The sequence below is a fragment of the Neurospora tetrasperma genome, assembly GCF_000213175.1.
Source record: "Neurospora tetrasperma FGSC 2508 unplaced genomic scaffold NEUTE1scaffold_1, whole genome shotgun sequence".
NCBI classification, from domain to species: domain Eukaryota; kingdom Fungi; phylum Ascomycota; class Sordariomycetes; order Sordariales; family Sordariaceae; genus Neurospora; species Neurospora tetrasperma.
In genome coordinates, this window is record NW_009799099.1 from 3321743 (window position 1) to 3347568 (window position 25826).

The 25826-nt window shown below is 52.5% G+C and overlaps 7 protein-coding genes across 7 annotated transcripts; 2 read left to right on the top strand and 5 right to left on the bottom strand.

Annotated features, from left to right (window-relative positions):
* Positions 1–516: 516 nt before the first annotated feature.
* On the bottom strand, positions 517–5053 carry NEUTE1DRAFT_127735 (uncharacterized protein; the record flags this gene model as incomplete). The annotated part of the gene is made up of 3 exons (XM_009849833.1): positions 517–2254; positions 2309–3405; positions 3465–5053. The coding sequence occupies 3 exons, from the start codon at positions 5051–5053 to the stop codon at positions 639–641; spliced, it is 4302 nt and encodes a 1433-aa protein (XP_009848135.1).
* A 1341-nt stretch (positions 5054–6394) lies between these two features.
* Positions 6395–9448, bottom strand: NEUTE1DRAFT_127736 (uncharacterized protein; the record flags this gene model as incomplete). The annotated part of the gene is made up of 3 exons (XM_009849834.1): positions 6395–7453; positions 7521–9040; positions 9112–9448. 3 exons carry the CDS (start codon positions 9271–9273, stop codon positions 6682–6684), a joined length of 2454 nt encoding a protein of 817 aa, XP_009848136.1.
* A 527-nt stretch (positions 9449–9975) lies between these two features.
* NEUTE1DRAFT_98134 (uncharacterized protein) lies at positions 9976–10583 on the top strand (the record flags this gene model as incomplete). The annotated part of the gene is made up of 3 exons (XM_009849835.1): positions 9976–9990; positions 10131–10250; positions 10404–10583. The coding sequence occupies 3 exons, from the start codon at positions 9976–9978 to the stop codon at positions 10581–10583; spliced, it is 315 nt and encodes a 104-aa protein (XP_009848137.1).
* A 4420-nt stretch (positions 10584–15003) lies between these two features.
* Positions 15004–17329, bottom strand: NEUTE1DRAFT_76640 (uncharacterized protein; the record flags this gene model as incomplete). The annotated part of the gene is made up of 4 exons (XM_009849836.1): positions 15004–15189; positions 15409–15551; positions 15637–15958; positions 16220–17329. The coding sequence occupies 4 exons, from the start codon at positions 17327–17329 to the stop codon at positions 15004–15006; spliced, it is 1761 nt and encodes a 586-aa protein (XP_009848138.1).
* Positions 17330–18232: 903 nt separating this feature from the next.
* NEUTE1DRAFT_57965 (uncharacterized protein) lies at positions 18233–20418 on the bottom strand (the record flags this gene model as incomplete). Its single annotated transcript, XM_009849028.1, has 3 exons — positions 18233–19495; positions 19562–19967; positions 20021–20418. 3 exons carry the CDS (start codon positions 20416–20418, stop codon positions 18431–18433), a joined length of 1869 nt encoding a protein of 622 aa, XP_009847330.1.
* Positions 20419–22576: 2158 nt separating this feature from the next.
* NEUTE1DRAFT_134964 (uncharacterized protein) lies at positions 22577–23209 on the bottom strand (the record flags this gene model as incomplete). Its single annotated transcript, XM_009849837.1, has 2 exons — positions 22577–23092; positions 23165–23209. The coding sequence occupies 2 exons, from the start codon at positions 23207–23209 to the stop codon at positions 22577–22579; spliced, it is 561 nt and encodes a 186-aa protein (XP_009848139.1).
* A 1236-nt stretch (positions 23210–24445) lies between these two features.
* NEUTE1DRAFT_144296 (uncharacterized protein) lies at positions 24446–25456 on the top strand (the record flags this gene model as incomplete). Its single annotated transcript, XM_009849838.1, has 1 exon — positions 24446–25456. The coding sequence occupies one exon, from the start codon at positions 24446–24448 to the stop codon at positions 25454–25456; it is 1011 nt and encodes a 336-aa protein (XP_009848140.1).
* Positions 25457–25826: the final 370 nt, after the last annotated feature.

Below are 25826 nucleotides of genomic sequence, written 5' to 3' on the forward strand. Positions count from 1 at the left end.
CATGGGTGACCCCACCGGAGATAATAATCGGGGCGGCATCCACTCGATTCTCCGCAAAATTCGGAGAAGGGTTTGTGGCTGGTGTGGTGGTGGAGCTAGTTCTAGGTGTGGCTTCCCCCTTGCACCAATTTCATACGTACCGCAGGCGCAGTGGTCAATCACTCATGAGACTACAAAATGTCGTTTCGAAGGGAAACATTCAGGCAGAACGCATATTAGGAGGCCAGTCCCTCCATTGTGCTTGTTTATTATGGTCCATCGGGGCGTTATGGCCACAAGACTCGCGAGTGATTATGTTCAGTTTTGCTTCCCTTATCCACGTCTAACCCTTACCCTGCCCCTAGCACTTATTCCCCCCCCCCCCCCCCCCCTCGAGCGTTGTGCGAATAACATACTATAACTTCCTTATCTTCAAAAGTCATTAGTGATGAAAACAAACTACATTCTGAAGATGAAACGGTCTAAGTAAGAGATAAATGCTATGCTCATGGTATCAAAAGATTTGCAAAACGCCAGCCATATCTCCGCGTCAATCTTGGGCCTTGCTTTCCAATGCACCTCCTTCTTTCTTTGTCCCTTCTTTCGATGCTTTCCCGTCGTTTCATCTCTTCTCGCCAAAGTTCTTCCAAAACGCACACTCAATTTAGCAACTGCACCCTGCCCCCTCCATACCCAATACTCCTCCCCTCTCCAGCCGCCGACCACTGCCTTAATTCATTCAAATTAGTCTGCCCAATAATATTTCCCCTCTGCGCCCCCAACTCCGTCATGTTCATCGTATGCTTCGCCCCCGCCAGCGTCATATGCTTCTGATGAATGCCCTCAATATGCCTCTCATGCATCGCCTGCGCTCTCCCTTGGAAATCCAGTCCCTGGTTATAGTAATCCGCGCGATTCCTCATGCCCAGCTGGTGCGCCGACCGCTGGTGCGCGAGTGCCTGCCCATGGCGCTGGGCGCCCGCGCGCATCTCGAGCGCGTGCCTGTTCTCGGCGTGGGTGTGGTTGATAACGCCGTGGTCTTTCCGCTGCTGTATGACCTGGTGGTGTTCGTGGCGCATGTGCGCTAGCTGGGCGCCACGCTGCTGCGAGGCCATGACCATCCCGTCGTTGTGGTGCCGAATGGCGATGGACCGGTTAAGCTGGGCGGCATCGCGGCCAATCGTCATATCAACGGCGTGCCGCTGCATTTTGATATCGCGCTGGACGTGAGCGGCGTTGACACCCATGGCCATGTGGTTGTTGTGGCGTTGCCACTGGATGGCGTTGTCGACGCTGGCGCCGTGCATTTTGAGGGAGTTGTCGACGAGGGCCGCTTCGGTTTTGATGGTGACTTCGGTATGGTGATCTAGGTACTTGTTCCGGCGGTGCTGGTCGGAGATGTCCTCGTAATGACGGTATGAGCGGTTGTGATGCAAGTCCTCGATCACGTCGACCGTCTTGGCTTTTTCATACTCGCGACGCAGGGTGGCGGCGTGTTCCTCTTCTGCTTCCCGGATGCGTCGTTCTCGCGCACGGCGCTCCCGCTCGAACTTCTGGATCTCCTCGGGCATACCTACAGCATCATGTGGTTGTTTCTGTTCCATGGTAGCGTAGTACCGGTCTTCGCCGCCATGACCCTCCAGAATCTCGATCAGACCGGCGGTCCTTGGTCCCTGAAGCATGCCTTTCTTTACATACATGGTTGGCGAGTAGTGGTAGATACCCTCCACATACATATTCTCCGGGCTGTTGAGGATGCGATACAGATGTTTGTCCAGGAGTAGACGGGTCATGGCTTCGTTATCCATATTGTCCAAGGCCAAGAATAGAATTGTCTTTCCATTGGTTTTGAGCAGAGGGCTGGCACCGCCGGTACAGAGGATCTCGACGGCCTCCTCAGCAATGGTAATATCGCGAGGCACCGTGGCCTTGAGAGCCATCTCACCAAAGGCAGTGCGTCCGTCGTGCTTGCTTGACCTGTAATTAGGATCATGGCCGCATTCAACCAAGAGGCGCATTGCACCAGTGTGGAGGTTACGCGACGCTTCATGGAGACTGCCATCGTTTAGGGAAGAGTTGATTCTCAGCAACGCGGCCACAATATCCGCATTGCCCAACCTGGCGGCAATGTACAAAGCGGAACGTCCCTGGCTGTCTTTGGTAGTGACTTTGGCACCGGCATCGAGGAGTGTCTGCACAGCTTCAACTCTTCCTGACTTGACCGCCAATATCAAAGCGGTAGTATGAGTTCTCGGCGACGCGTAAGCGATGTTGGCTATTGGGTCTGTTAGCGCACAAGTTAATTCCATTCAGGCTGACCTGCACTTACCACCGTGACGAACAAGCCCATTAACGACAGCAGGATCAATCTGGCTATTCCTGGGCAAAAGAGCCCACAACAAGACGGTAACCGGCTCATCAAAATTTCCAGCCCGCACCTTCTTCTCAGTCGACTCCTCCTCAGGGCAAACATCCGACAGCACGGTGGACTCGAGATCACACCCGGCACCGACGAGACTATCCAACAAGGCCAGCGACTTAGGGTACGACTTGAGGCACAGGAAGATTGGCGATGGCATTCCCGGAATCGACTGGTTCACATCCGGTGCCGCAGTTCGCCTATCCGCAAAAACGTCGATCAACCGCAATAACAGGTTCTCGTCATGGTGCGCCATTATAGCAGTTGAGAGAGCGTGTGTGGAAGTCATTGAGGACGCACCATTACTAAGCAACCGCGCAAGAAGCACCGGATCACCACGACTGGCGGCGATTCCGACCGGTTTTCCGTTCTCATAGTTGACATCGGCGCCGGCAGCGAAGAATATGTCGAGAAATCTGTTGGCCAGATCAATCTGCGACTCCTTGCAGGCCAAAGTGTCGATGACTTCCACCACGGCCTTGTTGATCACCTGGACAGAGGCCCCTCCCCGGACGAGGAGTTTCATGACTTCGACATGTTCAAAGGCAATCCACTGCTTTCCACGGTTGACGACACCGGCCATGGCTTGAGTGAAGATACCGTCATGAGTCCCGGAGTATTCTGTCAGGAGACCAAGGGTATCGTGATCGAGATTGGAGGCCGCATTCTTAATGCAGACACCATTCTCGTGTGTGGCCTCGGCTCCTGCTTCGAGTAGTGATTTGGCCAGAGTAAGGTCGGTGTCGGCCTCGAGAACGACGTACTTCAATGCGGTATTTAGATGGTCGAACTGTAGGCGACTCATGAGATCCGCAAAAATTGCTCGCCGGTTCGTCCTAGAGGTTTTGAGGGCTTCGTTGATGGCGGTGAAGAGGGCTTTGTAGCTAATCCCTTGGTCGAGGAGCATTCGGAACGTCTCGGGTCGGTACTGGCGAATCGCGAAGATGAACACTTCTCCATTATTATGATTAACGGATGCACGAGTGAGGAGTAACTTGATGAGGGGCCTGTTCGTACCCTGATTAGTACGGTTTGCTCTTCTACTCGCCATATGGGAGTCACTTACCCATTATCAGGCCCTTCCTTGAAGGCCTGAACCAAGGCTTTTCCTACAGCATCTTCATTAATATGCTTCTGAAGCAGGAGCTCAATCATCGACTCCCTGGCCCTCGGGTTGACGAGATCCATCGCCCAAGGCAAGGCAGCACCCAAGGCTTCGGGCGATGGTTCCCGACTAATAATCTCCTCAGCAATCTCTAGACACGGCTTCTGGACTGTAATCTGCAAAGCTTCACCATTTTCGTAGTTCACATCTGCCTTTCCTTGCTGAAGCAAAAGACGGAACAGCTTCTTGTCCATCGCTCGATCTAAAGACGTCTTGTGGGGCATCCCGGGCTCAGTGACAATTATCTTAACGACCTTGACCAAGGCCTCCGCCGTACATGACCCCTGAGCACCCGAATCGATGAGTATTTGAGTAATGTCGTGGCGCGTTTGTCGGTTATGTATTTCGACTGCTTGTGAAACCGCAAGCGCGAGGCTCTTGGGCTGCGGCTTTAGTACAAGCAGCTTACTCAGAACATCGATGTGCTGCGCCTTGACTGCATCCACCATGGCCATTGCTTCATACTGAGGTGGTGGCCTCTTGACCCGGAGAACCGTGTCTAGCAACTGAATGTGTCTCGTTCGTACAGCGGCTACGACACCTTCCGTCACAAGCCGGGTCGTCTCCTCTCCTGCAGCACCGGCAGACAGACACATTTCGATGATTTCCCGATGCTCCTCGGTTGACCGTACCATTATTTCCTTATGGGCCCGACCAAGAGCAGCGTCCAAAGAACGAGGAGAGGGCTGTACCGGGCCAGAGATGAGGACGGCAACTAGATCAGGGCGACGGGCTTCTACAGCTGCGACCAATGCAGCTCCGCCGTCGTGATTAACATCAGCCCAGCACTTCAGTAACAGACTGACAATTTCCAGCGACCCGTTCTTAGCAGCTATCATCAATCCAGTAGATCGACATGGGAGACACGGCAGTCGGTGGCCAGCCAGGATAGCCTGTACGAGATCGACTTGGTTGCGGGATATAAGGTCGAGGAAGTCATCATGCAGCTGAACAGGATTTGCGCCGTGATCAAGCAATGCCTGCAGCACAGCGAGGTTGCCCCTTAGCATGGCATGATGCAAGGCGCCATCGAGATTCTCCTGGTCGGCGTGATGGGCGATAGCGTAGACAGTCTCGGAGGGACATCGGACGGTTGCTCGGATGAGGATATCACTGCGCCAGCCTTCGTTCTTCCTCCCAGTTAGCTTGCTCCAGGTGTCCACGCTCCTTCTCTTGGAAAAGTTGACGTCGGCGCCGAGTGCCAGGAGGGCCTTGATCACACCCACAGGCCCGTTTGCATCCACCATCTCGTCGAGGACCTGGTTGATTTCTTGGTAGGTGAAGGGCTTTTGGGAGTTGGAGAATGTCCGTGATCGGGTACGAAGACGACCGAAGGATTGGTCGCTGCTCTTGGTCTGGACGGAGGCTCGTCGTGCGAGGATTAGACGCTTGGCCTCTTCGATCTCGTGGTCAGCCATGAGGGCCGGTTGGTTAGGGTGAAGTTGTTGTTGTTGTTGTTGTTGTTGTTGTGGTTTCCAGGAGAACCCCATTAGATATTTCGAGTAAGCTGACCAAGGTCGCCCCGAGCGGCACGGTCAAGAAAACATGTAAGTTATGGAATGAAAGAAACAAGGAAGAAGGAAAGGGAACCAAACGCCTGTGTGCAGAAGTGGTCTTCGACGTGCAACACCAGATTGAATAGGGAAAAGGAAACTTGCACAGATATGAACACAAAGGTGACGGGAGTGTCTGGATGGTGTTAGCCATGAGAAATCAGCAACAGAAGTAACCCTACCACGACACTCCAGCATCCACACCACCATCAGAGACCAAACATCAAAACAGTCACAGCCCTGCGACACAAGATGAGCACACCTTGAACCCAACTTTTTGCAATAGTGCCCATTTCCATTTCCAGAACGGTCCACGGGAGTGGTTGAAGACGTTCCCCGGGACCCATGTGGTGTGGCATGTGGTGGCAGGTCCTACATCCACGGGATGCCGTTGATGCCATCGCTGCAGCTCGATGCAGTGCAAATGCAGCGCGTCTTGAAACGACGGACAGGCTGAATACCGGACGAACAAGCGCAAGCGCGCCGCCGCGACCAATCCGCGCAATAGGGATGACCCGGCCGTTTGGGCAATGGCCGATCCCCCGGCCAGTGCCTAACCAGGGGCCGAGTGCTTGACTGGCTGTGTTGACATAACTTGTCGCGGGGACGGCATCATGGTCGGCAATGGTTGGTCACCGATGCTGGATTCGAGGATGGCTTTAAGCGCTGAGAGCTGGGCGGGGTTGCTCCCCTGTAGCGAAAAACGGGAGCCGGGGAGAGCCCAGGACGAAAGGGGACAAGTCCCAAGCGCCACGACGACGTGCATCCCCTGGTCGCACACAAGTGGCCATTCGCGTCGTCCAAAGAAGCGCCGTGAACAACGTTGTGATCAGAGCAGAAAGTTTCCATGAAGCCGAAGCTGAAGTACCTACCAGTGACGGGAGAGATGCAGTGTCCGAAAAATGGGCCGGGGCAGTAGAGGTATTGTTCAACCGAAGTGGAATGCCCGTTCCGGTTCCGGGCAAGAAAACCTGAAGGGAAGGGAAGGAAAGGGGAAATTTCCGTGGGTGTTAGTGCTCTGTTTTCTTGAACTTTGATTGGAGTATAGAGGTATAGTGTACCGATTCCCCTGACGGGACGGACTTGGGGGCGTCGCTAGTACGAATTTGGGCACCGTGTAAGCTTGCCTTATAGGGCTTCACCACGCGTGACCCCTTTTCAGTGACATGAAGTGGAAATGACCTCCCTGAAAGGGGAACGAAAAAAAACAAAAAAAAAAAGCTCAACAATGTCTCTCACGTTCAGATTTCTATTCAGTTCCAAAACACACAAAAGCTGTTCAAAATGCGCAGTGCTATTTACAACCTCTAAGCCTAATATACACCTTGTTCGATTTAACAAAAGAAAAAAGGGAAAAAAAAACAAGACAGTACAACAAGTTAAGTTCAAATCGCACACTGATGCCCCAACCCCACAACACTTAAAAATAGAGACACCAACACTAGTACTATGCAACATTTCCAAACCGGCACGCCCCGATTAACCAGATGCTACAGTTCCAGCCTGCTAACATCAAATCATGTCCCTGACCAGTCCTTCGCACCGTCGCCGCCGCCCCATTATGGTCAATATTGTGGCATGTCAATGTACTCTGGCGCTGTCTGCCAACCGTGCGGGTCCTCGCTGTCCAAGAACCTGCAGTCGCTCCCCAGGCTAAGCTCACTAGAAGAACAAGAGCCCAGACCCGACTCGTCAGTCGACTTCGTCAACCCCAGCTCTTTCGCCAATTTGCTCATGCCGCGCGATCCCAGGTGGCCTGTGTGATCCCAACGAAACGTCGCCGACGATGCTGGAATATCTTCCTCATCCACCGCTTTTTCCTTGACCACAGTCGCAACGCTGCTCTTCCCCTGTGCGCAAGCCGTGCCCGCCGGTCCCGCCTCGTCACCACCCCAAGGTCGGCAAAGTGCCGACAACAGTGAGTGTGATAACGCAACCACGCGCTCCTTGGCATCCTTTGGCATGGTGAGAAGGTACTCCGGATCCGGCTCCTCAAGCTGTTCCGGATCCACCAGTGGTGTACCTGCGCTGTTGTTCACTCCGGCAGCACCAGGGATGGGAGGGAAATCAGGAGGCATGGTCACCCAGTCTTCCGTCCTTTGCCTGGTCGTTTGGTTGTCATTACTCGGAAGAGCGGCTGTCAGGCTCTTGAAGATGGCAGATAGTCGCACGTGGAAGCGAAGAGCAACCGGATCGATTCTTCCGCAAAACTCGAGCGTATCCAGACACAGCTGCGCGAGTTTGAGGTCCGGAGCCCAGGAACTGACCGGGAAGCCGTGAACTTGTTTCTGCGCAACCGAATGCAAAATGACGACGCATGAGGTATGGGATTGGAAGCTGATTTGCAATGTATTAGTTGATGCGTTCGAAGATTATGTTGGATGGTGATGCCGTCAAAACTTACATGACCAACCAGCAGCGCTGGAAGATACCACGTTCACCGTGCAGCAAAGCAAGCAGACGGGCCGAGTGCTTCGCAGCAATGAGGCCCTGCGAAACGTGCTTCAACAGCTTGCGGTCTTCTTCAGGAACGGACTCGCTAGGGACAATGACCTCCCTGCCATTGACAGTGGTCGTTTGAATAAGCCGGGCAGCAATCCATCGGTACAGGAGCTGCATGGCACCAAGATATAGCAAGTGGACGTGATAGATGGACCTTCGGACTGTGTCATCGAGACCAGGGTTGGCAAGGTTGGCCAACTGCACCTCGATCGGGAGCTTCTCATGCCATTTCTCCAGGTATTCGTTAGCAACAACGGTAAGTCTGGGTAGATCCTGGAACTCGAGTTGCATGCGCAGGATTTCAGCCTTGAGAAGCGAAATCTTGGTCATCTCTCTCTGTACGGTTTCGGTCACTTGAAGGGGGTAATAAGGCTCAACGTCTGCAATGGGGACAAACTTCTGGAAGTCTGACCCAGTGCTGCCGGAAATGTAGCCCAGAGTGGATGAAAGCCAACTGGAGAAGAACATCAACGTCCTCCAAGTCTTCCTGTAGTCGATCATGTGGTCGTTCTGTTCGTCGCGTAACAAAATGCTGGTATTCAAGCCGAATTGTCGAGACATGCTCATGCCAAGTTCAACCCAAGCAAGCGAAATGGTGGCCTTGTTCATGACATTGAAGAAAGCCAACATGGCGCAAACCTTGATGGCATCAAGTGATGATTCCTCGAGGACGTCCACGAAATACCGCCGGGCAACTTCATAAAAGATGTGTTCCGAACCCTTCTCGAAATCATCAGGGTTGTACTGAATTCCAACGGCAGCGACTGAGCAAAGGCAGCATATCGCCATCTTTTGTGAATAGTTGGGTCGTCCATCGTAGCCAAAAACAATTGTGAAGAACCTATCCATGTCCTGCTGAGAGAAGACATGGAAGAGCTTGCCGCTCGAGCTGTAGAAACTGTTGAGAGCCGCACGGGTGGCGTCCGCATTGGGAAGGACGAAGCGAATTAGGTACGCCGAATGATCGACACGCAGGCGCGCCGTGGCGCTCCCTGAATCTGAGACAAGCTGCATACCGCCTTCAGACGACTCGTCGGAAGATGGCGAGGCTGATTGTAAAGCACGCTTGATGATGTCGGTTGATACCGTCGGGACTGATGATGGTGATGTCCATGAGTCGGAAAGTGACCCGCCCATGCTGGGCGACGTCGAATCATTGCGATGGAGTCCAGGAATATTGCGGTCGCCACTGTCGCTGGAAGCAGCCGATGAAAGCGAGACGATATCGTCAGCATTTCGAATACGCTGAAGCAATGCTTCAGCCTCTTCGGGTGACTTTTGCTGAAGGGCGGTCACCAATCTCTCCAATGCCTCTAGCCGTGATTTCATCGCCTCCTGGCGGGACTGGCCCTCCTCGCCTTCGTAGCCGCATGGCTTATTTTTGGTTTTGCAGCTAGTGCATCTAGGTCGAAGTCCATCGCACTATACATCGTGAAAATGACGAAACCATCAGCGTCTCAAGACAAAGAATCAGATCGGGAACTAGAATATACCTTGGCCTTGTATCGGCGGCACGTGTGACAAGCCTGTGTCACAGCCTTGACCCTTCTGGCGTGCTTCTCTCCATTAACACGGCCGGTGCCAGATGAAGTGCCCGATTTCGCGACCTTCAACGGCGCCGGTTGGATGGGCTTGTATTGCGTTGGTGGAGCCATCAGGACGGAGTTGTGATGGCGAAACAATTCGGAGCCACGGAACGGGACGGGAACGAACGCGGCGCCGACAAAGTGGCTGGTGACGGAGCTATTGAAGATTGTAGGTACAGTCTAGGCCCGGCAGCATGGGAACACAGCGGATCCCGCTTTGTGTATTTGAGTGATCCGGCCGGGTGTCCAGGGATCAGGGGTTCAGACTTTTGTTGTTCGACCGGTCCAAGATTCGGAACAGGGATCGGCTTGCTGAAAATGAGATACACTGTCAATCTCGTAACAGCGCTCGAGTTTCGCGGCTCTGGTTCGGGCGTAGAACTGCAAAAATCTTGGGAAAAGCCTCAGTCGTGTAACCGGCGACAGGCACGGGTAAAGTAGCTGACGTCGGCGGCGGTTTGACGCTTGTTGACCGGCGGTCTTTTTTGTAAGAGGGAGGAGAATAGGGATGCTCAATCTTTTCCACGGTGGCGGCGGAGGATGATGGGATGTTGAAGGACAGGGAGGGTCATGAGAGAAGTGACGAAGGATACGATTGCTGCGTTGCAACTTTCGTTGCAACTTTCGCTTGTGGCCGCCGCTTTCGACGAAACGTGACGAGGCGTGCCGTGACCGGGCCAACTTGGGTATAATGGACTACACTACGGTAGATGCACTTTTGGTAGGAATGTCCGTGCCAAGTCCAATTCTGACAGGAAAATGGAGGACAAAATGGCCAGACCGCAGGTATGATTGTCGACTCTGGTGTCCGGGGCGGCATTTGAAATCTCGGGCACCACAAGATTCTGTCCTCCGGACGGAGTGTGCCATGGAGGCATGGCATACTGTGTACGCCGCAGAGACGCTATGCAGTACCTGTAGCGTAGAACTGCCCCCCGCTGTGCCTGCCCGAAATGCGGCTCGTGGATCGTTGGCGGAAGTGCCAGAAGGGCGGGATGTCTCTGCCCCTTGATCAGATGGGGAGTGATGCCCACGGTGACGGTACCGTCCGACACCTCAACGGTGCCCACACACACAGTGTGTATCGCCCACAGCGCCCCTCCTGTGGCACCCGTTTCGCCGTTCTAACGTCCCTAGCTCGCCGGCCTTTTGCTTTACCCCTTGCCGGCGACTATTATTGTCTCAATCGATTCCGTTAGGACGAGGGATGGAGAGACAGGCTCCGAGACAGCCGCGAAAATGAGATGCAGAGGGTCAATGCAGGCCATGACTTGATTCCGAATGCGATTGTCGCTTATTGGGCCGGGACTTGTAGAAGTTACATCGAGGGGCCGCTGGAAGAGGCGCCACAAGGTACCGAGCCGTTTGCCATGAGCTGATCCAGTCCAATTCTTCTTGGAACGAAGTTCGGGTAGTGTAGAAGCCGCCAATGGGGCGGAGCCGTAGGGAGACAGAGTGCAACGGGTTGGACACCCGGCAGACCGATCCTTGTCCGACATCGCATGCATTCTGCAGTGGACTCCTTTTCACATTCGCTTTTACTTTTTTTTTTTTTTTTTTTTTCTTTGCTTCGAGGTGCGTTTCGCGGTGTTTTTTTTCAGCTTCGAAGCTCGCCGACGTCGAGCGATCCGCAAATCCGGGGCTGCCTGTTTGGTCGAGCTGCAGCCAAACTGGCCATGGTCAGCGGAGACAACAAGAAAGAAGTTGGCGGTTGGCCCACCATGATTGGGCATTGCCGTGGTAGAAATGGGGAAGACAGGACACCGAATGGAGACGCAGGGGGGAGAGCTATGGGGACGGATGGGGCTGATGGATATGATGGGCAAAAACATGGGAAAGTTCCTGATCATTGCCGTCGCATCGGGATTCCACTCCACTCTTGGGGACCCGACACTGGGGTGTCCCTGGATTTCTGATTAACAATCGTGGACGTTCCTCACAACCGCTATCCAGGGCCTTGGTTTTTCTTGGTGGTTTCTGCCGTCGCCGGTTTGACGTTCCAATTGAGAACAGTGATCGTGATCGAGTACTCACGAAGCAGCAAAGGTCGACAAGTCGTGCGTGCGCAACAGGCCGTTCTAGACGTAGCCTTTAATGCGGGGGGATCGAGAGAAGAGTCTTGGAAGGCTTCTGGCGGTTCTGGCGTCTGGACTGTCGATTAATTACCCTTGACGACGCGGCTGTCTCGAATGCGTCACACTTGGTGCAACAAAGGCGGTCAAAGTGTCAAGGGAAATCATGGGGAGTGGAGGGTCACCAAAGAGGTTGCGATGTGGTCAGACGAATCGTCGAGCAACGGGACGACTTCTCCTGTGTGCGCTTGGCAGAACTGAGCCAGCGAATACAACAAACCGAACCGAACCGTCCACACAACGGCAGCAGTTGGAGCCGACGAGGGACGAACAAAAAGAAAAAAAAAGAAAGAAAAAAAAAGGGTTGCCAGGCACCGAGAGTTTCTCCATCTTTTTTTTTTTGGCTGTTTGACGCCCGGGCTTGCCAGACGGACATGGAGCTGGACCCACTCAACGCTTTCTCAGCGCTGCATCTTGGATCTTGGCAGCTGGCGGACTGAAAGGAAGTGTCAAGTTTCTGTTCCTGCCCTGGTTGATGTCCACGCTCCCAAAATGCATGGGTCGGGTGTCTCCAAAAACCCCAACCCTGGGACGATGAGACGTCAAACTTGATCTCGGCTGGAACTAAGCCTTTTCGACGACACTCGGCGCCGAGATTACCATCACATTTTCTTGGGTTTCGGAAATGGTCTCAACAAATTCTACAGTGTCGAAACTATGCGCAGGAAAAACGCCGGTGCAAAACGGTCGGGAGATGCTGAACCACAGTGCCTGAAGTGAAGGACGGCGACAAGTACATGTCTACCTCTAGGACAGGGAAAAGGACCCTGACTCCTGCCGCGATATTGAGGCAATACCCTCGGGCCGTATTCGGGTCTTGTCCAGCGCAATTGGAATGTCGCTGGAAGAGCCTGGGCAGTGGGCGTAGAGAGAGGTAGCAGCGCCCCGTTCATCCACCTTGCGGTCCCAGATCTTCGCGTTAATTTGCACCCGTCCCGTTCTCCTCGCGCCGATCGAGATACCCAAGCTTTCTAAACAAGCATCTGCCATTTATCGGACGAAGCCAAAAGAAAAAAGAAGAAAAAAAGAGAAAAAGGTTCCGCTGAGAGTGGAACAGGTCAACTCCGAGGTTTCCACATTGCCAGCAGACGCAATTATGCATCTACGCCTGATTGACACACAATATCGTGGTTCGAAAGGTGGATGGAGAAACAGCACTGACAGTCGTTGGCCCCGGAAACGCCATATGTCCCCAACCCCCCGCACAGCCGAATCAACTCGGCAAGTCGCCATCGAGACCCCTCCTCATTGCCATTCCCGTGACCGCCAGAGTTCCCTGATGCTCGGGGGTCTTGACTGGAAGCGCCTGTCACTTCCCAGGGCCCAACTAGGTATCCAGGACTCCAGCTCTTCGCCCTCCTGCCTTTGTTGGCAGGTGGCAGGTTCAAAACATGCAGCAGATAAGGTAGGTAGAATACAATACCTCAAGTACTTTAGAGACTGGCTTATCAGTCATCACAGTCATGAACTTCTGACCTTTTTGTCTCATCGTCGAATCAGAGTCGAACCGGAACAGCAGTCATCATCTCGATGGGTAGTTCGCATGTAGTTCCCAGACAGTTCATGGCCAAGGTCGCAGTGTCACAAAAGGGCGGGCGGGCGGGTTTTCCTCACCCGTGCCCGCTACGCCGCGAGCCAGAGCGTTGCAATCGCTGTCAGTAAATCCCGTCTCCAGTTCATCCAGTCTGCAGTCATTGACTCGCCACTCTTGCTTCATCAACCAACGATGTTGCTTACTAATTAAATTTATATACTAAGTCATGAGACGATACGGAACGTACAGTGTGTGCTGTGCGTGTCTCACAGGTCTCAAGTTTAGTGTCCCGCTCAGCCGAGAGAAACGGTGTGATGGGATTGCTGCGTGGCCAGACGGAGGTTGGGAGCAAGGGAATTTAAGAACCTGGTCAGTTTCACTGGTCATGCAGGTGCGCCGAAAGTTTCGGGGGCCACGCAGTCCCAGAAGTTTTTCTTGTTTCGTGTCAGACTCTTCGTTGGTGGTATACACACCGTCCAAAATAGCGTGGCATGCAAGCTTATGCCAACTCGAAGGACTGTGAGTGGCAAGTGTCGTGGCTTCATGTCTCTAAGCTGATTGGTGACCGGAAGTTCATGATATCCATGACAGTCCATGATAGTCGGTGATGGTTCAGGAGAAAAAGTGAACATCAATGAGGGTCCAGACATACACATTTCCATCTCACAGGCCACGCATTTCTGGCTCTCTCAGAATGGAAAAGATTTGACGAGGAAGAAAGCTTCACAACTATTCGAGTGGCTATGCGCAGCGACAGGCTGTGATTAGTTTTTCAAAGGGGCCAAAATACCTCTACGTAGAGGTACGAATATCCACAATCCTTCACGAGCCCACTCGAGATGTCACTGTCCCTGCTCGTTCTGGTCGACCCCCGTTGTTGGACGGACCAACAACTGGTGTTACTTAGTTTGTCTTATTACTTAGGTGAAATGAGTCATGAACTTGAGGCTTGAAGCCTAAGAAAATTCTTCATTCAATCTTGGACAACGAATAGCCGAGGCAAGACAGGCTGTTTGAGGATATGGCAAGCACATTCAAATCTGTCTGGTGGCTTGTGTGACCGTATTGCCCAAGTCGAATCATCGTCTCACTATCGATATATTGTCTCCGACAACGTTTGGAAAACGATTTTGCTGCCCAATCATGAACTCTCCGAGATGAATTTGGGTTGAGCTTGGACGCGAAAAGCTGGGGAGGGAAAGGGGAGCGTACCACGTACCATATGGGTGGATAAGGGGAGAAATTTATGAAAGTGATACTGGGCAGCACTTTACCGAGAAAGGAATATGCTAGCGAGCCGAGCGACTTCGGCGGGAGCTCGGGTTCAGGGTGGATGATGGCCTCAGGACGCGAGTCCCCTTTTCTGGTACATCGAGCAGATATGATCATCCTAATAGGCCATGGTCTCCAGGTTGCGACGAGAAGACAACAAAGTAATGTCGTAAGCCATGTTGCAAGACAGAGGATTAGAAAAAAACACTCCATGAGCATTGGTTTGGGGATGTGATGAAAGACATCGCCAAGTGACGGTTTTTCAGAAGCGTGCTTGAGGTGTTCCTAAGAGAGTTTGACCTGCAAAAATCATCACGAGAAGCTATTCTTGCACCATGGTTCCATTGTTCAATGCCACATCATGAGACAACTACACATACGGTAGACCCTGGATCTCGGGGTTTTCACCTTCTTTTCCTCATAATCAACCTTGCCCGTTGCGGACTTCCCGGGACGGACTTCAACTCGCACTTTTGGAAATCGCCGACATCAACTGCACGCCAATTTTGTGAATGATACCCCGGTGGGCCTTACTACTGCCGGTTATTGCCGGGACTTCCCAGCGATATCCAAGAACCCCTATCCCTACCCTTAGTGTACATACTAAGCTTAACCCGACGGCGGCAACAACACAACTTCCAGTGCCGCGCTCTCCCGTCCAAACCTCCTTGCCTCTTCTACCTCTCGTCCCCAGTTCGTTGCCCGCCACCACCAATTCAATAGCACCAAACCTACCCATTGTAGCTCAAGCATTCCCCATGGTCAAGACGAAGGAAGACAAGACTACTTCACCTCGCCCAACAGACGACTAGGCATTTGTTTTTATCTTGTCTTTCTTCCGAAGTGCGACTCCGTAGTGCGCTACGTGGTACTACGAAGTCCCCGTGCCCTCACAAGCAGCGCCGCGCTGACAGCTGCAGCAGCCACAGCCGTCGACGTGGCAAACGAAAGCCGCAGTCCTTCGTAGTAGACCTCGCGAGCCTTGAGCTGAATATCTGGGGGAAGGTTCTTGATAACCGAGACTGAGTGGCGGATTTCATCAACGACCTAGGTAGACTTGTGTGAGCTTTAACGAAAACAACCTCAAGACAACCGCAACAAGACAGAACATGAGCACAACGCAATGAAGAAACCCCTAAGCTGCTGTGGACCAGGGCACCTGCCAAGGGTAGGGCCCTGGTCCTGAGAGAGGGGAGGCCCGGGACCACAACAGCGCTCAGGAAAACAGGAGCGGGAAAAACAGCTGCAAAGTAAAAGGGATGTTACTCTCCATTTATCTGGTATCTCGCCCAAAGCGCCGGGAAGCCGGACGCTGAGCGTGGTTTGCACAATGGCAGAGGTGATGGCGACGCCATAGACGGTGCCGAGAGACCGAATGAGGTAAACGGTCGAGGCAGTGACGGCGTGGTCTGTTTATGTGTATCGTCTAGATTAGTCGATGGCGACATCAATCGTAGGTAAGTGACTGAAGACGAAGCCGAAGGATGAACGTACCGGCATGATCGAACGTGGCCAGCGAGGTAAACAAGATGCCCGGGTACACAATTCCCTGGCCGAGGTTGGCGGGGAAAATGTAAACAAGATATTTCCAGCCAGAGTCCTCGAAGGCAAGAGAGATAACCAAGGCGTTGCCCAAGACCATCAAGAAGGTTCCAGTGCGGACAAGAGGGATAAGCTTTCCCCAGCGAGACATGACAATGCCGGCAATGAGGCCACCAATGGGCGTGGCCAGCGATGGGATAGCGAGCCGGGCACCGGCGGTGGTGGCGGAGTCGAGGAGGACGACTTGGAAGAACAGAGGAAGATTGAAAAGGTACTAAAGGAACGGACTTGTCAGTCAGCCGATCAACGATGGCGGGAAGAAGGGACATGGAGGAACGACTCGAAGCAGAAGTAGGTAACTGTACTCGAAGCAAGACCACTGCAAGCCAAGTTGGTCATCAAGAGTATGAAACTCTCCAGGCAGGAGCAACGCCAAGAGGGAGCGATACAAAGCGAGAGCAACTTGAACCAGAACAATCGAACTTTGAGCAGGAGCAACCCAAAGCAAAAGCAACTTGAAGAAGGAACAACTCACCGCATAAGCACTCAACCCAGCGCACACATTCGCAAACTGCATTAGCAGCGGCAAACTTCCCTTCAACAACCTCAACGGAATAACCGGAATCGCCGTCGTCCTCGCCTCCACCACCAAGAACAAAACCAACATCGCTGTGCTGCTCACCAACGACGCAACAACCCACGGGCTACTCCAAGGCAACATATTGCCACCCAGGCTCAATCCGACAAGCTGGATCGAAATGGCCGTGACCAACAAGAAAGCCCCAGTAAAGTCCACCTTCCTCCAAATGAGTCCCCAAGTCCTCTGCTCCCCTTCTCCCAGGACCCCATTTACGGGATCCTTGATGACCATCCACCCAGCCGCCAGCGCAAACGCCGACACGGGCACCTGCAACAAAAAACACCAACGCCAACCAATCCCATCCGCCACGCTGCCCCCAAAGCTCGCGCCGCATATGGCGCCGAACCCAAACATGCCGTTCTGAAGCGCTTGGTACATCCCCCGCCGGCGAAAGGGAATCATATCCGAGTTGACGACGGTGGCCATGGTCATTAGCCCGCCGCCGCCGAAGCCAGTGAGGGCGCGGGCGACGATGACCCAGATCATGCCCTTCTTGATAGAAGATTTGACGAGCCCGCACCACAAACAGCCCAGCGCAAAAGTTATAGTACTGATAAAGAAACAGACGCGGCGCCCAAAGATGTCGGACACGCGCCCGTAGAGCGGCTGGAACGCGGTGCTGGTGACCAGGTAGGCTGTGGTCAGCCACGAAGCGGTGTTGGCGGCGCCGAATTCGGAGGAGATGATGGAGTAGACGGCGGCGGTGATGGTGCCATCGAAGCCGTAGAGGAAGACATTGGACATGAGGGCAATTTGGATGAAGACGAAGCGAGGGGGAGGGGTCCAGGCATTGTCGTCCGAGGAGAGGTGGCCAGGGGGTAGAGACGCCGAAGAATTAGAGCTGGAGCTGGCTAGAGGCGTGAGGAGGGGTTGATACTCGTTAGTGACGGTAGCGGCGGCGGCGTCATGCTCGGGGTCATGAACTACACCAGGTGAAATGGTGGTGTTGAGGAGATGGCGGTCGGGTTTGACGACCTGACGGTCCTGGATGGTTTGGTACTTCATCTTTCTCTGTAGAGGCTGATTTTCCAAGACACAATATAGAAATGGTATGCAGAGTGCTTCAAGTCAATGTATACACAGAATGACCTCAGAGAATGAAGCAGAGACATCAGGGGGGGTACCAGCCGTACAAAATATATTCATTGCAGATCCGATGTCGCGGCGTCAACCATTGCGCGGATTGTCTCTCTTAGCACGCAAACGGCCTAGGTGCATACTACCCAACTCATATTGCGCAGATCCCCTATCACTTCGCCAAGTGTAAGACTGGAAATGCATGAGGAAGCCTTCGAGAGACTGAACGCAATTCAAAATTGTCGATATGACCCCGCCGACATTTGATAGCTTCCATTCTTGTTGGTTATAGTTCAAGGACCAAAAAATGAGAAAATGAATGGCGCAATCGCTGTAAAGATGATGTGCTTATGCAACAACAGAGTGCCGGAGCTCCCCTTAAAAACCTACGCCGCTACTTACCGAAGATAGGCAGATAACAAAGCAATGCTCAAAATATAGCGCGCTGCCAGGGCTTGAAGAAAATGATGCTCGGGATGTTCTCGCAACTGTAAAATAGGTAGGTACACTTCAAGACAATTGACCATCTCCAGGATAGTCCTAAACATCTAAGACCAGAACATGTTATTTGGGTAGAATCGCCTCCCTTAAAAATGGTCTTGAAAAGAATCCCTCGATTAAAATATGGATATGGAAAAATATATATTAGGAAATGATCATCAAGAAGGTTGTTTTGCTAAACAAGAATGTCCTTAGGCATTAATATTTCAGTTAGGAACTATTCCATGGATCAGTTTCAATGCAAAATTATATCCCACGTTGAAAAATTTTACAATTACTGGACCATCCTGGAGATCCTTTCCTACAACCCAGGTGGCGCGCCTGAATTAGAACTAATGATTAGAATTATACGCATAGAGTCTTGTCTAAAAGATGTAGTCAAAGTATCTACCTTGTTACCAAAGGCTCGCCGCCACCCAAGCGAAATGAAGATATGAGCTCTCCAACAAAAGAACAACGATGGACGCTAAACAAAGATGGTATCTGTAAACCAAGACTAAGAACAGACAATATCAACAAGAACCTGCTTCAAAGCTTCTTGCAAAGCCTGGTGCCATATTCAATCTGCTCCCACTTCTCCGTACCGGGGGTGGAAACAGAGTAGAACACACCGGTAGGATCCCACTTCTGTCTGAGTTGGAGAAGCTTAGGGTAATTAGTGCCCCAGAAGGCAGTCTGCCAGTTAGGCTGAAAGGGATCAGCCTCGTTGATGTAGGCAGCACCGTTGGGACCAGCAGCCCTGAGACCGCCATCGACAACGTCAGTCAGAACACGCTGAGCGGCCTCCTTCTCCGCAAGGGGTGCGTTGCCGGAGAGGGGAAGGATGGTGATGAGTTTGTCGCTGACGTTCCTGAAGCGGAGGTTGATGGCGCTGTCGGCCCACTGACTCTGGGGGAGACCGTGGCCGCCGTTCCACATGTGGCCGACGAGTAAGGCGCCGTTGTTGAGAACATTCTTGAAGGCGTCGATGATGCCGGCGTTGTTTTTGGCGACATCGGTCTTGCTGAAGGCCCAGCCGCCGGTCAGGGCAGAGTCACCGGCAACCTCGGACTCAAACAGGGCGTTGTAAAGCTCGTAGAAGGTGCTGTAGGTCGTGGTGGTCTTGTCGAAGGTGAGCCCCATGGCGGTCCAGTCGTTGAAAAGAGGCTGGAGGACGGCCTCGAGCTGGGCGGCAGTTTTGTTAACACCGACGACGGGCTGGACGCGGAAGCTTAGGCCAGGGTATAACTCGTAGTAGATGTACAGGCCATTGTCGACGAAGTGGTTGGAGTAGCTGTGGAATTTGGCGATGGCATCCCACCAGAGGGTGTCGTTGTTGTTGACGTTGGCAGGGCCGAGGGCGAAGGTAGTGCCGGAGCTGGAGTAATCGTCAAAGGTCTTATAGGTGGCCTGAACGACGACACCGAACGCAGAAGGGCCACCGCCCCTAAGAGCCCAGAAGAGGTCGGGGTTGGTCTTGGCGTTGGCAGTTCGTAGAACACCGTCAGCAGTAATGACCTGGAACTCGAGAGCGGTATCGGCAAGGAAGCCGTAAAAGTTGGTCAGGGGGCCATGTCCACCACCTTGGACGAGACCACCAGCAACACCGACAGTCTACAATGTCCACGTTAGTTTAGTGTTTGTACTGGTACGTAAGGCATATACTGGGCTCCAACTTACAGCGCACTCTCCGGTAACCATGATTTTGGGGGGATTGAGAGAGTGAAGCTTGCTGAGAGCCTCAAAAGCCTGAACACCGGCGCCGACAGTGATGGCAGAGCCAGTGTAGTTACAGGCACCCCTGTAGCTGCTGGTAAGGCTGATATCCTTAAAGCTGTGAGTGTTGATGACGAGGGCACCCCAGCCGACTGATCTGCCAAGGAAGTCATGGCCAGTGTTGCGTATGATCAAGCGCAGGTTGTTGTTCTTGGCGAAGAGAATACCAGCCTGTATATGGGCGATGGTCGTAGCTTTGATATAGATCGTAGGGAAGTAGCCGCCAGTGCAAGAATCAGTAGGGTTGGTGGTAGGCCGGCACGTGTCGTTGGTGAAGTAGGTCCACAGGCCAGCAGTGGGAAGGTCGATCCTGGTGTTTGTCAATTCACAACTCTGTCGCCCTATGAATAGGAGTATACTTACTGCCACTGCTCGCTGGCATAGTTCGCGTGAACATCGGCGCATTGAGCCGCATTGTAGGTGCTGATGTTGCCGAGAAGGCCTTGGAAGGTGTTGTAGCAAGACGCAGCCGGAGGAATGCTGATTTGCAAGTTGCCTCCAACAGTTGCGTTCAACAAGTTCCACTGGAGAGTGCTGGGCCAGCATGGGTCACCAGGATAGCATTTGCATGCATAATTGGCTCCATTCCACCTCCTGTAGGTCCAGTCGTAGATGGACGCGACACTGAAGCTGTCTGCGGAGGAATCTCCAGAGATATCGACGGTAGTCTCATTCCAGGTATCAGTGTCTGTAGGCGCAGCAGCCGCTTGCTGGATAAGCAGCAGGGCGTTCGAAACGAGACTGGCGATGGTGGCCCTCATTGAAGTAGATTTCGGAATCCGGAACCAGAACTAAAGATGGCGAAGTGGGACGACGTGAAATTTCCATCCTGGGCGGTGCGGAAGGCTCTAATAAGGGGAGGCGAGCAGAGACGAGATCTATGATGGGAATAGTCGTGGGCGCCGACTGAATGGTGTATGTAGCACTGTCACCAATGTGGTTCGCTTTAGCCATGACAGTCCATGGCCTTGATTCGCCAAGACGTGGCCCTGGCATATATCCTCCGGCTCCTGCAGCCATGATGTGGCGATGTGACCGGAAGACATGGCAATAATCTCCAAAATAGATTAAATCCTCATGCCTTTCCCGGAAGGAAGGGGAGGGCCGAGCTTCTGGAATTGGACCGACACAGAACAAGACCCTGAAGCAGGCCAAAAGCAGGCGAAAGCGCAGATTAGACGAGCAATCGACGCTGGTTTAGGCCGATGATACTGAGGTATGATTTTTGGACAGATCCACGAGGTTAGAGACGGGATTCTGGATGCCACTCGCTAGGACGTCGCTTGCTTAGAGAGAAGTGAATATGGGAGATGTCCGCGCTGGTAAAAACGTCAATCAGCTCGCTTGATTACTTGGTCAACAATGATTTGTTGCAGTCGGCTATATGCACTTTGGCGGCTGGTGTCAATATCTGCCAGCCCGTGCTGTTCGGTAAGGTATCCAGTGATCAGTTGTTGTTTGACTGAGTGCGAACGTGGCGAGATGGAGACCACTAACAAGCAGAGCAGACGGGAAGGGGAAGGGAAAAGGGACCATTATCGTTGGCGCACTAACTGCGAGGCAATGCAACTCTTATCAGGTCGATTAAGTTCTTGGCTTCTGGATTGGAATTTGGGGATGCTTTCATCTAGAGAGGGTTGGCCGAAATCGAGGGCACCATGGGCTTCTATTGGGGGGGGGGGAGGTGGTTATCAGGGTTGCTTTCAAGCGAGTCCTTTCGTGTCTGGCGCTGCCATCAAGTATGCCATCGTTGCCATGGGCGTAGTTTGGTATCAGAAGCAAAAGTAACGGCGATAGCTCCATGCGTTATTGGCTTGATCGGTTCGGGAGTTCGGCCTCTTCACTCGTGTGACGTATCGAGGTCGATGGTCGGATCTAGTGGCTTTTGGCATGTGGTGTCTGATAAAACAGAGAAGCAGAATGACAGATCACTCCAGTCCTGTCGTTGGAGCAAAGTTGATGCTATTGACCAGCAGGAAGATCATTAGATTCGGACGACAACTTGATCAGCGGAAGACGAGGCGGGAACTGGACGCAACCTAATGCAGTGAGGAGGAGGATGAATGGGTCAGGAGGTCAGTGCCCGTTCGAGAAAACGGAATCCATTCTCTCCATTATGCCCGCCAGGGTTTCAGGGGCTGGGTATCCACAGGGGTTCGGGGCCCCGCGGGGTAACAACTAGGCCGTTCCCGCCTTACCTCTAGAGGAAGGGGCCCCGCTCCCGCCCGCCCAGCTAGGGAGGTGCCTGCCTGGAACCTAGCGAACCCGACCGGGAAGGAGGCTTACAAGTCAACCCCCCCGATCCGCCCGACGACACACAGACCTCCCGAACCAGGAAATTGTCCTTGGATTTTCGGTCGTTTTTTTCTTGAGGGCTGTGGTGCGGTTAGGTTACTTCAATTACCTATCTTATGAAAGGGGCTTGATAAAAGGCTCCAACCAAGCCGCCCACCCAACCCCAAGTGGAATCCCTCCACTTCATGTCATCGTTGTGAACATTTCAATCTCACCACCAGCCTCCCCCAAGGCCGCATCATAACTGCCGCCCTCGGAAGCTTATAAATTATATTCCATTGGCAATCTGTCAATTTGCACTATTCACCCTCTAGTGCTCTCTACCCCCTGTCCATTCTGGTATGGCCTGCTGGAGTTGAGATCACGGCCCTAGTACCCTTCGTGGGCACTCCTCTCTCTCCGTTGTGCCTCCCCTTCATTCCCAAGTTCCGAGGACCAGCAGACGAGAGATTCATAATGGTATGACAGCCGGCCACCGGGGTGCACAATTTATCCGCCCACAAAGCCAGGACATCGCCATGCTCTGATACGCAGTAATTTCCCGTCCCACGTGGCTGGGCCGCAGATGCGACAGTGTGGGAGACGACGCGTGGCAAGTTATTTTCCGGAAATAACTGAAGTCTATCAAGATTGCCGTTTGGCTACATGTACTTGAGATGATTTCTTGCCTTTATGAAGAAGCGCCAACGCGGCAGCCTCGTTGGTAGTAGCAATGCAAGAAGCTATCCCAAGATAGCCGATGGGCCCATACACCGCTTCTGCGGCCTTTGCCAGCCAGTGAAGCTCCTCATCATCAATTCTGGGGAATTGTTCGAGCTTTTGAAACACCCCTTCCAGCAACCACTGGAAGTCCGGCCTGTCGCCATCTCCTCCCCGATCAACCACCGTCACGGCCCTTATCAACAACAAATCCGACATGGACGGAACGGAACCTTCGTGAAAAGGTTCCGTCACGTGGATGCGATCGATGCACCCGCTTCCGATTTCGATGATGTTAAGTCGGACACGGAAGCCTTGCGGGGCATCGAACGCTATCTTGCCGTCGGCTTCGATGGAGAAGTTGAGAGCGCCGTCCGAAACTCCCTTCCAGATGTCGATTAATACGGCGGAAGGGGCGGCAACATCCACGTCCTCAGTCTTCTAGACCGAAGAGTGGGCAATGCTCGCGGCACCGCCAACCAGGACAAGTTGGCGGCGCAGCTCTGGACGGACTGGGCGGGTGGCGACGCGGAAGCACTCCAGGAGTGCTCCGCGCATTGAAAGGCCTGCTGAAACTGAAAGTTCTCAAGTGTTAGCCGCAACATACGTAATAAGTAGTTTGATACTCGTGTTATAAGGGTCTTACTTAACGATGAGGAACTTGTCTGGCTGGGAAAGGTCGTCGATGCGGTTTATAGACCCTTTGTTTATTTTATGGCGCTTTGACAAGTAGGTAAACATCAGTACCTGAGCAGATGATACAATGCGCCTTGAGCAGAGCTTACCAGGAGAAAAATCAATGATTGCTAATGGTACTTCGGCTCATCTGGGATCATTGGTGTTAGCGTCACAGTCATGTACCTTGAGCTAGTTGAACTTATGCTCACCACACAGATCAATTCGACTCATTGAGGAAAGAAGAAAGAAGAAAAAAAGAGAGAAAACAGGATAAAACAGATCGGGGGTGACACTCATCATTTATATCTAGATAGCTGAATTACTTCTTGCTCGCTTCCTTCTTTGCGTCACCTTCACTACTTACTGAGACGGAAGGTACGCCAGTTTCTGTTGGTATATGCCAAATCCAACTTAATACTCTCTTACTTTTTCGTCCAAATTTCATATATTAATGGGAAAGAAATTCCCACCGAGTGTGCGCGTATTTCATCATACTCCTTCCATACCTCTAGGTATGATAAATTGGCCCCCTGATATGAGCCCAGAGGATCAACGATGTGTATAGGTCTCTAAGCATCCGTTCTCATCCTAACGTAACCAACTTCTATCACGGGAACAAATTCTGGTAAATATATATTATATCAGACGTAGCACCGTTGATGACGTGCAAGATGCATTCTTGAAAGCACATGGAGAACGCAGCACATTGTGCAGTGCACTGTGAATTGCGAACGCAGTTCTCGTAAACATACCTACACACAAGTAGGAATTGACTGCCCGAGTCTTTGGTTCGGGACCCGGAAATCCTGAATACTGCTTTATATCCGATCTGAAATGGCTATCTCCTCTAGAGGTAGGTATACGTATGATGCATATTTGCTGCAGTTCACATGTGCACGCAGAATTTGCAAATGACTCGAATGAGCGAGATCGTTTTTGTTTGGGCCCAAGCATGCTTTGCAGCTCACAGATACCTATACTTTACATGGTGCCAAGTGAAACTATATAAGAAACCACACATCCCACATTTGCTACCCGTTTCTTCTTTCCCGTATTCCACGCACAACAACATTGAGTCCGATCGTACCTCTTTTTGTGCATCAACAGTCGTTCAAAATGGGTTTCACAAAGACAACCAAGACGTCCTTCCTCATCCTTTCCGACACCCATGGAAAGGATCATATTATGCCCAAGGTACCGGTCGATGTTGCTATCCACTGCGGCGATCTTACCGACGAGTCAAAACTGGACGAATTTCGCTCCTCCCTTGAGCTTCTCAAGTCCATTGATGCCCCATTGAAGCTCGTCATTGCAGGCAACCATGACTTCTCCCTCGATGAAACAGCCTTCGGAAACTTAACCGCAGAAGCCACTACCAAATGCCATATCGAGCCCGAACTCATAAAGAAAGAATACGGCGACTTTGGCCAGGCCCGCGAGCTGTGTTCAAATTCAGAGGACGAAAGTATCACCTTCTTGGACGAGGGCATCCACTCCTTCCGCCTACAAAACGGGGCGGCCTTGACAGTGTACGCAAGTCCATTTACGCCATCTCGCGACGCACACCAGGGCTTTCAATTCAAACACAACGACGAGCACGACTTCTCAATTTCGCCGTCAGATAACAAAAGGGTCGACATTGCCATCACACACGGGCCACCAAAGGGCGTACTTGACAGAACCTCCTCCAACCAGCGGGGCGGCTGTGATCAGCTGTTCGGCGCCATCGCAAAGGCTCGCCCTCGCCTCCATTGCTTCGGCCACATCCACGAAGGTTGGGGGGCCAAGCTCGTGACTTGGCGCGGAACAGAACCAACGACCACCACACCTTCTCACTTCACCGAGATCGATAACGGCGCTTCAATACTCATCGATAGCCTCGCCGATTACAAGCCCAGAAAATTCGATTCAGAACAAGATGCTAAGGACAGGAAGAAGAGGAAAGAACGACTTTTCAAGGACGGGTTTAGAAGCACGAGTCACTGCAAGGACGACAAGCACCCGTTGGTAGCAGGACAGCAGACATTGTTTGTCAATGCAGCTCTGGAGATGGGCCCCGAGGATGAAGACCCAGACGCGAGGGAGCAGGTGCCGTGGATTGTTGAATTGGAGCTACCAGATGCTTAGTTAGTTGAGAAGGAAGATTTCACAGTGTACGGGCGGTGGTACTGACGACCGGTAGCCACTCCGGAAACAACAGGGGCGGCGGCCATGGCTTTGGCTTTTCCCGCTTAACCCCTGGCTCTGGAGTAGGTGAACCGACGTGGTATGCCTACCACTCTTGGTGTCGTTGACTGGAGATGGAGGATATTGCAAGATCTATACATCAATGAATAAAGCGAATTGGATACAACACAAACATGATGTCTCGTTTTCTTGTGATATGATCGTTGTGCTGTATAGCTGGCGCAGGTAACATTACCATGAATACACTTGAAGTAATCGAATGTAACCGAGTTTGACAAAATAATCTGTAGAGGTATCTTCTAATGGTGTA